At 38.5% G+C, this 11,393-nt stretch overlaps 1 protein-coding gene across 5 annotated transcripts in view; it reads left to right on the top strand.

The window, feature by feature from the left end:
• Positions 1 to 11,116, top strand: part of GOLPH3L (golgi phosphoprotein 3 like) — a 22,041-nt gene extending 10,925 nt beyond the window's left edge. For 3 of the 5 annotated variants that reach the window (XM_006755645.2, XM_006755644.2, XM_015558731.1), the window contains 3 exons: positions 4,712 to 4,843; positions 7,364 to 7,478; positions 8,663 to 11,116. In XM_006755645.2, coding sequence (XP_006755708.1) covers positions 4,712 to 4,843; positions 7,364 to 7,478; positions 8,663 to 9,090 — 675 coding nt within the window. In that variant the 3' untranslated portion in view covers positions 9,091 to 11,116. The remainder of the gene's footprint in view (positions 1 to 4,711; positions 4,844 to 7,363; positions 7,479 to 8,662) is intronic. The other 2 variants (XM_006755647.2, XM_006755646.2) reach the window with 1 other exon arrangement.
• The last annotated feature ends 277 nt before the right edge of the window (positions 11,117 to 11,393 follow it).

The raw sequence follows: 11,393 nt of genomic DNA, 5'->3' as shown, positions 1-11,393 counted from the left end.
AGTGATTAATCACAAAAACAATATGTAATTATATATGTGTTTTCCGATGGCCTTAGGCACCCCCTGTGAAAGGGTCGTTCGACCCCCAAAGGGTCGTTCGACCCCCAAAGGGGTCGTGACCCACAAGTTGAGAACTGCTGTTCTAGACAGAACTTTGTGTGTGGCCTAGCCAGCGTGGCTCAGTGGTTGGGCGTTAACCTATGAACCAGGAGGTCATGGTTCCATTCCTGGTCAGTGCACATGCTCAGGTTGCACATACCCAGGTTGCGGGCTCGATCCTCACTGTGGGGCGTGCAGGTGGCAGCCAATCAATGACTCTCTCTCTTCATTGAGGTTTCTATCTCTCTCTCTCTCTCTCTCTCTCTCTCCCTCTCTCTCTCTCTCTCTCTCTCGTCAATAAAAATATTTTTTAAAAAAAAACTTTATGCCCTAGCTGGTTTGGCTCAGTGGATAGAGTGTCAGCCTGTGGACAGAGGGGTCCTAGGTTCAATTCCGATCAAGGACACATGCCCAGGTTGCGCGCTCTATCCTTAGTAGGGGGCGTGCAGGAGGCAGTTGATCCATGATTCTCTATCATTGATGTTTCTTTTTCTCTTCCCCTCTCCCTTCCTCTCTGAAATCAATAAAAATATATTTTTTTAAAAAAACAACTTTGTGTGTGCAAAGGCCAATAGGCAAAAATGATGCATTAAGAGTACTTAAAATAGTTTTGGGAAGCTAGAGCATAGTGTTCTAGGGGAAAGAAGCCAGAAAGAGAATAGGAAATAGCCTCCTGGTTGGAGTGCTATACAGTAAACCCTAGATTTTGTGGACCTTGATTTAACAGACTTTGGATTTAATGGAGAAAACTTGGATCTGTATGTCCTGTGAAAAGTACCACCCTGTTAATTTTAAAATGCTTTTAGCCAAGATTTGCTTATCACTAACAGGTTATTTTTTGTTATTAATTCGCTATAACTTTTAACAAACTTCAGTGAATAGGCCATATGTTGGAAAAAACACTGTAGTAATTTTGTTGACATAAATAAAGATTACATATCTACAACTATAGTCTACATATTTAAACCCAAGAGTCACTGCTCGTAAACAGTGTATGTTGAATGACTAGCATGTGATCACACTACATTGCAAGGCTAATTGGTTCTGTGATCTAGTGGCGTGACTTTCTGCAGCAGATTTAAGGAGCCGGCCAGTGTTCCCACGTGCACTGAGCCTCCTCCCAGCCCCGTGCATTTATTTACCCACGGTGTCTGGCAAATGCACATGTTTGCTAGACCTATTCAGTATAAATTTAAAATTACTGGAATACATATAGAAAACTTCTCTGTGAAACTAAATTTTTCATACATACTTAATTAACCAAATGTGTGTACATAAGTGAAAACAAGTAAACTAATTTGTCAATTTTTTAACATAGGCATTCAGAAAACCTGCTTTATTAATAATGTACTTTCAACGTTAAGGGACACCCCTTGCCTGAATTAGTCCATTATAGTGAGGTTTTACTATACCAAGGAGTTTGGACTTGACTGAGAGGAGTATTTGAAAGATTTTTAAGCAGAGGGGAAGGGAGTTATATAATTAGATTTGAGCTTAAAGATCACCCTGGCTAGGGGAATAATGGAATTGGAAAACCCTACCTCTGTCAGTATAGGGGTCAGATATGAAGTCTTGAGTAAACTTAATTTCAAACATGTAATAGAAAGTAAAGGGAATCTTCAGAGCCCTCCACTACCCCCCCAAAAAAATTTAAATCCTAGAGGTCAGCAATAAACTAATTTGCCCTGGGAAAATTGCCGAATCAGTTCAGAGGTTCAGGAGTTTGGTGGTCAGAAATGAATCTTGGTGTTAAGATAAAAGCGGGAAGCTAAACGTAGCTGTGGTCCCAGCTGTGGGGCACTCCCTCAAACCTCCCATGCCCAACTGTTAGCAGAAGCAAATGCAGATCTTCCTCTCTGGAGGAAGACATCCTCAACTTAGGTCTCCACAATCTTTCAGACTCACAAAAAAATAAATATGGACCTCTTAATCAAATATCATCAGTCATACAAATAATCAAATACCCATGAGAAGGAATCAGGAGAAATAACAAATAATAGGTCATTCAAGGACTTCAGATCAGATAATAAAATATATGTGACATTTATTGAAGAAATAAAAGAATCAAAGGTACAACAAAAAGAAATGATCACAAATGACCAGGCAAATGTAAAAAATAACTATATAGAGTTTTAGAAATGAAGAATAGTTGAAACCAAAATCTCAGGGTTAGTTTAACATATTAAATACAAGTGGCAAGAATAAATTGCAGGCTAGATATGAAATGACTCTTCAGAAAGTAGTATGGAGACAGAGAAAATGGAAAATATAAAAAGAGAGGTTAAGCCCCAGCTGGTTTGGCTCAGTAGAGCGTCGGCCTGTGGATTGAAAGGTCCTGGGTTCGATTGCAGTGAAGGGCACATGCCCAGGTTGTGGGCTCCATCCCCAGTAGGGGGTGTGCAGGAGGCAGCCAATCAATGATTCTCTCTCATCATTGATGTTTCTATCTCTCTATCCCTCTCCCTTCCTCTCTGAAATCAATAAAAATATATTAAAAGAGAGAGAGAGAGAGAGAGAGAGAGAGAGAGGTTAAAAGACATGGGGAGCTAGGATAAGAAAAATGATAGTCTCAGAAGAAAAATATAAAGAAAATAGAGGAAAGCCAAAATTCTTAGAGATAAGAACTGAGAATTTTTAAGAACTAAGAAATGAACCTACAGATATAAGAAGCCTATCCCACATAAGATAAGTAAATGCACAGTCATGTTGTAATCAAACTGCAAAACATCAAGAGAGAAGGTCTTAAAGGACCAAAGAAAAAGGCAGATCAACCGCAAAGAAACCACAAGCAATGAAAATGATAGCTCTCACTTGCACAATGGAAGCTAGAAGAGGAAGACATATCTTTAATGCGATAGAGAAAACTATCAAGTTAGAATTTTATGTCCAGAGAAACTGTCTTTCAAGAATGATGGTAAAATACAGACATTTCAGATAAACAAAATAGTTTGCCTCCAACAGACTTTCACTTAAGGAAATTCTACTTTAGGAAGAAGGAAAATGGTACCAGAAAGGAGGTCTGAGATGCAAGAAGGAATGGTGAGCAAGGAAATTGGTAAGCATCTGAGTAAATCTAAACAAGTGCTACCTGTATAAAGTAATGATGCTGCTAATAATGTCTAATTTGTGAGGTTAAAAAAAGATAAAATATTGCTCAACTAGGACAGTGGTTACTATATTGACTCATTTAAAAAATAAATCTGATCTTGTATTAATTTTAAATTGTTGTGCTGCATGTTAAAATGTCAAGGATAATGTTCCTAAAGAAAAGTGGAGTATTTAATTTCCAAAGCAATACTGAAGAAAATTTTTTTTAAGTTTAATAAAAAAATTATTTACTGCTATTCCTAGTAATTAGTTTTGGGGTTGCTTTAAAGCCATAATAAACTGTCCCTGCCAACATCTCACCCAGCTTCTCTCCAGTGAGAGGTATTGCCATAACCAAAGATAGCTAAAGAGTGTTGAACAGCTCTGATGGGTGTTCCTTGCATTCATCATAATTCCTTGCTCAGAACCTTCAGGATTCAATACTGCCTTTCAATAAAAAAGTTCAAAGCATCAAGGCTTTTCAACCGTCTGGCCCCAACCAACTTGATCTCATTATTTCTCTTTAAATCCTTGAGTTTGACTTCTAAACATATTTGAGACCTCCTTCCTTGACACTTTAGTTAAAATGCCCTCTTGAAGAATAGGTGGAATTTGGAGGAAAACCCTCCCTCTCTGCCAAATTCAACCTTTTCTTCAAACCACTGCTCAGGTCCCATGAAAGTTCCTGACTACTCTAGCCTAAAAGTGACTTATATAATTTGAATAACTATCATCTAAACCAAACTTACAACAGTCATTTATGCCTCTCTCTTCTGCTTTTACAACGAGCTTTTATTTAAATTTTGTATTAACACAGAACTTTGCTGAAATTTGCATGGTCTTTCCAGCTAGATTTTCAGTTCCTTAAGACAGTGGCTATTTCGTACATGTCTTTGTATCCTCTATACCACCTAGGGAAGGGAAACTAACATTTAAGTGCCTACAATATGCCAGGCCCTGTAATAAATTCTTTCTTGTATATGACATTTCATTTATTCCTCACAGCAAACTTATAGATATTAGTGTCCCCATTTTACAGATGAGGACATACAAATAATCACTTGAGAAAGGTGAAGTCACATACCGAAGGAACTTAACTAGTCAGTGTTAGAGCTGGATTTCAACTATATCACCCATCAAAATAGCTTGTATTATTAATACATATCTTGGAGGAATAAAAAACTCAAATGGTTTGTAAATTTTTCTATTTAATTCATTTGTATTCTACACTGAATTTGGAGTGTCATGGAAACAGATTTTAAAAATTCTTCTCAAAAATTAAAGTTTGATTTGCCAATTATTAACTAATAGCCAAATACACAAAGAACTTAAAAAGTCAGACAGAAAATCATAACTGGGGAGGGGGTAGGTTAAGGGAATTAAATAGAGATTCCTTTATTGTATACTTTGCTTTGAGTTCATGTAATATGACCTGAAACAAATCACAACAGAGTATACCATTCTCAGGATGCTTGCTGCAAGTCCCTATCTCTTTCAGAACATTCTTTCTCTTCTCTTTTCCTAGGGTTACACATCTTTCTGGAATGACTGCATATCATCTGGCCTGCGAGGGGGCATCCTGATAGAGCTGGCCATGCGGGGTCGTATCTATCTGGAACCCCCAACCATGCGTAAGAAGCGACTACTAGACAGAAAGGTACAGCATCCTCTGTGACATTCTCTGAGTTTATGAAAGGGCAGGTGCCAGTGGTCCATTTTGGAGGAGTAGAAAGATTTGAGTAGTGAGACAAGGTAAATATCACTGACTCAGTTGTCCCATTGTCTAATAGGTTTAATTATTCTATATCGGAGGGAGAAATCCAAGGGTCCAATAGTCTAAAGAGTAATAAGAAGTTCATACTTTTGTCTTTCTTTTCTATGCAGAAAATCACACTTAAGGTGCTGTTGATTATTCCTCCCTCCATAGCTATAGCTCTAACATGGAAGAGAGTATTATATAGGAGTATGTAAACATGTGGGTCAGGTGCAGTCTTTGCTAAACTCTGGTCATCCTTAGATAATCATTCAATTTCTCGCCTTTCATTTTCTACAAGTCCTATGCAGCATGTTAGCCGTACTCCTGCCTCCATTTTCTTCTTTTTTTTTTCTACTCACACTTTCACTGTTATACTTAGCATTTAGCGCTGAAACCACATTCTTATGTATCACTGTTTCTTTTCAGTCTTTGTCTCTTTTAACCTCTATGTGGCATTTGACACTTTGACCACCTTCTCCTAATTGAAACTTTCTTAATTCTTGGCCTCTATTATATTACACTAGAGGCCCAGTGCACGAAATTCTGCACAGGTAGGGTCCCTAGCGGCTGCAGCCTCTGGCCAGGGCCTCCCTTCCTTGGCTGCCAGCTGCCGGCCAGGGCCTTCCTTCATTCTGCGCCTCCCTCTGAAGCTGCCGGCCAGGGCCTTCCTTCATTCCGCACCTCCCTCTGATGGTCAGCGCACATCATAGCAAGCGATCGAACTCCCAGTTGGTCAAACTCCTGAAGGGACACTTTGCATATTAGGCTTTTATATATATAGATTCACTTACTTTTCTAGCTGTACCCTATTTCCTTTACTTCTCCATTCCTTAACATCTAAGTCTCAAGTTTGTATCCCTTTGTGTAACTTATATCCTTTTAAAGATATCGTTTACCTTTACAGCTTCATGTAGTACCTTCATGTACTAACTACTAAATTCTAGGCTTACCTTATTTTTTAAAAAAAAATTTTTAATATGTTTTTAGCCCTAGCCAGTTTGGCTCAGTGGATAGAACTTTGGCCTGCGGACTGAAGGGTCCCGGGTTCAATTCCAGTCAAGGGCACATGCCTGATTGTGGGCTCAATCCCCAGTGTGGGGTGTGCAGGAGGCAGCTGATCAATGATTCTCTCTCATCATTGATGTCTCTTTTTCTATTGTTAATCCTCACCCGAAGACATTTTTCCATTGAGAGAGTGGAAGGGAGAGGGAGAGATAGAGAGAAACGTCGATGTGAGAGAGAGACATCAATTGGTTGCCTCCTGTACACACCCCAATCAGGGCAGGGGAACTGCAACCAAGGTACATGCCCTTGACCAGAATCGAACCTGGGACCCTTCAGTCCAAGGGCCAAAGCTCTATCCACTGAGCAAAACCAGCTAGGGTGCATTGATCAGCTGCCTCCTGCAGGCCCCCTACTAGGGATTGAGCCCACGCCCTGGTATGTACCCTGACTGGGAATTGAACGGCTACCTCCTGGTTCATGGCTGACACTCACCACCGAGCAATACTGGCCAGACAGGCCTATCCTTTTTTTATTATTATTAATACATTTTATTGATTTTTTACAGAGAGGAAGGGAGAGGGATAGAGAGCCAGAAACATCAATGAGAGAGAAACATTGATCAACTGCCTCCTGCACGCCCCCCACTGGGGATGCGCCCGCAACCAAGGTACATGCCCTTGACCGGAATCGAACCCAGGACCCTTGAGTCCATAGGCCGACGCTCTATCCACTGAGCCAAACCGGTTCTGGCAGGCCTTTTGTCAGCCCCAGAAACATATTTATCTATTGGCTAGGCATTTCAACTGGCTCTCCCATATCAGTTAAAACCAAACTTAACTTTTCCCCAAAACTGGCTTCTTTTCCTGATTTTCCTACCTTTATTGATTGTTTTTGCAAGTAGGTTTTCCAGACTCAAAGAATCATTATTGAATCTTTTCTCCATTATCATTTATATCCAATTTGTCACTAGGGCCCTCATCAAATGTATTTTTGTCTCCTCACTATCTCCCCATACTAGATTATTCAACTTTTTTTTTTTTTAATCCTCACCCGAGGATATTTTTCCATTGATTTTTAGAGAGGGAAAGGCAGAAATATCGATGTGAGAGAGACACATCGATTGGTTGCTTCCTGCACGAGCCCTGACCAGGGCCCGGCCTAGGCCTGGGCCCAAGAGGAGCCTGCAACCAAGGTACCGAAATCAAACCTGGGACCCTTTCGTCTGCAGATAGATGCTTTATCCACTGAGCCAAACCGGCTAGAGCAATTTTTCAACTTCTTGAGAACAGAGACAGTATATTATACTGCTTTGCATTTTCTATAATACTTAACCAATAGTGTTCATATGGTATATTGAAAGATTTTAATTTGAATGAATTGAATGAACCAGGGTCCCTTGTTTCTTCTTTCTAAAAGGTACTGCTGAAGTCAGACAGCCCAACAGGTGACGTTTTACTGGATGAAACGCTCAAACACATCAAAGCCACTGAACCCACAGAAACTGTCCAGACGTGGATAGAGCTACTCACCGGTAAGATGGCTCAAAATGATTCAGAAGTCCTACACTTAGTTATCTTTATCCTACTCTTAAGGTCAGGAAAAGAAGTGCAGAAATTAAAGGGGCTCAATTAGGTACAGATGGTTCACTGATCATGTTATGCAGTCTTTGTTATATGTTGCTGAGTTTGCTTTGCTAGTATTTTGTTGAGTACTTTATACCTGGGATATTGGTGTGTAATTTTCTAGTGATGTCTTTGTCTGGTTTTGGTATCAGAGTAATATCATATAGATTAAGGAAGTATTCCCTCCTCTTCTGATTCTTTGAAAGATTTGTGAAGAATTGGCATTGTATTTAAATATTTGGTAGAATTCCCTGTAAAGCTGTCTTGGCCACACTTTTCTTTGTGGGAAATTTTAAAGTTACTTATTCACTCTATTTACTTGTTGTTGATCTAGTCAGAATTTCCTCTATTTATGGTATCCCCTCATTACCCTCTTTATTTCTTTAAGGTCAATAGTGGTATCTCCTCTTTCATTCCTAATTGTAGTAATTTGAGTCTTCTTTTTCCCTGGGTCAGTCTAGGCTTGTCAGTTTTATTTATCTTTTCAAGAAACCAATTCTTGATTTATTTTCTCTATTGTTTTTATTTTCTATGTTTATTTCCACTATAATCTTTACCATTTCCTTTCTTCTGCTTGCTTTGGGTTTAGTGCTTTTTTTTTTATAGTTTCTTAAGGTCGATTAGATTATTGATTTGACATCATCCCTAGAATAGTGCTTGGAATTGTAAATTTTCCTCTTGACACTGCTTTAAGGTGCAGCCCATAAGTTTTGATATGTTTTCATTTTCATTCAACTCAGAGTATTTTTTAAATTTCCCTTGTGATTTCTTCTTTGATCCATTGGTTATTTCAAAGCATGTTGTTTAATTTCCATATATTTTTGAATTTTCCAAATTTCCTTCTGTTAATAATTTTTTATTTAATTCCATTGTGGTTGGATAGCATACTTTGTATATTTTTAGTCCTTTTAAATTTATTAAGGCTGTTTTAAATTTATTAAGGCCTAGCCTATAGTTTCTCCTGGAGAATGCTCCATGTGTACTTGAGAAGAATGTATATTCTGCTGTTAAAGGGTGGAATGTTCTAAAAGATGTCTTGTTCGGTCTGGTTAGTTTATAGAGTTGTTCTAAGTTTTCATTTCTTTTCCCATAGGCGAGACTTGGAACCCCTTCAAATTACAATACCAGCTGAGAAATGTAAGAGAGCGAATTGCAAAGAACCTAGTAGAGAAGGGCATTCTAACCACGGAGAAGCAGAATTTCCTCCTATTTGATATGACTACTCATCCAGTGACCAACACAACAGAGAAACAGCGACTAGTGAAAAAAATCCAAGATAGTGTCCTAGAGCGGTGGGTAAATGACCCTCAGCGTATGGACAAGCGAACACTAGCACTCCTGGTGCTAGCCCACTCCTCCGACGTACTAGAAAATGTCTTCTCCTCTCTGACAGATGACAAGTATGATGTGGCAATGAATCGAGCCAAGGACCTAGTAGAACTGGACCCTGAAGTGGAAGGGACCAAGCACAGTGCCACAGAGATGATCTGGGCTGTGTTGGCAGCCTTCAATAAATCCTAGAGCCAGCAGGTGGGTTTCTCCTTTTTCCCCTGCTGGGCTGGTGACTATCAGAGACACTGTCACTGAGTTTTGTGTGATGAGATGTTTTTCATCATTTTCTTTCCTTCTCTTGAATCAGACTTGTGATTTGGGGAAAGCAACTTCAGGGCTTCTCCATAGACCTTGACCTTTATAAGCAGACTTTATTTCTCCTTATACCTCCACTCCAGAGGTGACTAAACTGGGGGTGAGCCCACACATCCCCAATAAACATTTTCTCTCATTTCTTAGTTTACTTCAACCTAGTGTGCTTTTGGATAAGCAAGATTATCTAAGTGGTGTTTGCTGTTCTCCAGCCACAGATTGTGAATGAGATGTAGAGCAAACCATTTATTACATTTTTTAAAGTCTGTTTTCTATCTAAAATACATGTTTTCAGTCTTTGTCTCTCAGGCTCTGCTAGGTAATGTAGCTTATTGAAATGACTGCCTCTCTGAATAAGGGTCAATGGAAACAAACTAGTTTTTCGAGTAGGTAGTCTCTGGGATTTTATTTCCTGTTAGTGATTTTCTCACTTTCTTGTTCTAACCTAATGGGAATATTCCAAATTTGATTACCTGATTCTCATAGCCTTATAATCAGAAATACATTCTAACCTCTTTCTTAGCATTACCCTACTCCATCATTGGACAGAAATCTAAGTGAAAAAAAATATATCTCTCTCTCAACCACTTCCTTCATGCAATCAGCATTACAATTTCTAAGGGAAGGAAGTGGTATCAGAATTTCCACCTTTCGCACATGACTATCCTGATTCCTCCAGACAATTTTAAACCTTTCTGCTGTGATTGAACTGAGAAAGTTGTAAATTTCAATTGCTGAATAGCAGCATCCTGAATCTAGATAATATATCTAAACTCCAGGTTTTCTTTGTTCCCTGTTTTTTGCTTTCTGCATAAATTAATAAATTCTATCTATATTTAAACATTCTGGAAATAATTTTGTTTATATTTAATCCACAACCATCTTTCTATCCAAATCTCTAAAATGTTTTTTCAATATAGTAGTGAGTGCAAAGAGAAGCTTATTAAGAAAAATCCTATGTGGAGGGTCAGTTTGATGTCAAAAGCATGCCCCCCCACTTTTTTTTTTTTTCCAAAAGCATGCTGATATAAAGTTCAGTATTTGGAAATAGAGGACCAAATTGTGCTTATGTCAAGCATTTATTATGCTAGTACTTGTAATGGGTCCTGCCTCTTGACCATTACAGAGAAATAGGCTGCCAAAGGGCTAATACAGGTGGCTCAGAGCTGATATTAAATCTTCCTGATCAGAAATAATTTCCATTTCCTTTCTAAACCTGTTTAACACCCCCAAAATTGCCGAGCTCAACTTTCTTTTTTTCACTGCAGTTATCACTTAGGTAACTAGAGAAATAAATTGTAACATGAAACAAACTCTCAATGTGAGGTGAAGTAGAGCTTTAGTCTGGCTCTCTAAAAATTCAAAAACCAGTCCATGTGTTATCTCTACCTGCCTTAGTTTTTCTTTCCATTTGAACAATTTGGCATGAATTGAAACCAGGTTTTCCAGTGGAAAGTTTCAGCTTAATTGGAGGGCATGGAAGTTGAGTTGAGTTCTTTCTCACAACTCTTAGTCGTATTTATTTTTATATTGTATCGCAATAAAATGAGGATGTCCCTAATCTGCAGAATGTCCACGGCATATCACCTTCTCATTTAAAGCATATGGCCTTCACATTTCTGTATAATAAAGATATTGGCTCTCTAGTCTCTCTGTGCAGTTTTACAACTTCAGTTAATTTAGCTAGAAATAAAAACTTTCCACACAAGGCCTTTACACTAGGATACCAACCTCTGTTTCATTCTGTGTAGAAAATTAGAAACACAAATATTATAATTGTAACGTATATAGACTGGCGGGGCAGGGCACATCAAGGCTAACCTGAACACTAACCAATGTTGTAAAGTCCAAATAATGTCTCCATCCTAATAAAAATAAGTTATCCAACTATATATCATTTTTACCATGAAGAGAATGTGTATGTTCTTTCCTATTAATATCTACTTGCTCATGACACCTGAATTTAAGAGCTGGAAGTCTTAAGTTCCAAATGTAGGTAACAGGTAACTACAACGGAGTTAACATGTGAAAGGATAACTGTGCTTATAATTAGCTTACTCTTCCTTCTTAATAATGATTACAGGACAAGGAACAATAAGAAATGTAGTTACTAGGATTGTTTATACTTCCCTGTTGTTTTACTTCAGACAAAGCATTGTTCCCATAATTCTTTTTTGTTT

This window comes from Myotis davidii, unplaced genomic scaffold (genome assembly GCF_000327345.1).
Source record: "Myotis davidii unplaced genomic scaffold, ASM32734v1 scaffold653, whole genome shotgun sequence".
NCBI lineage: Eukaryota > Metazoa > Chordata > Mammalia > Chiroptera > Vespertilionidae > Myotis > Myotis davidii.
This window is presented reverse-complemented; position numbering and strand designations above follow the sequence as displayed.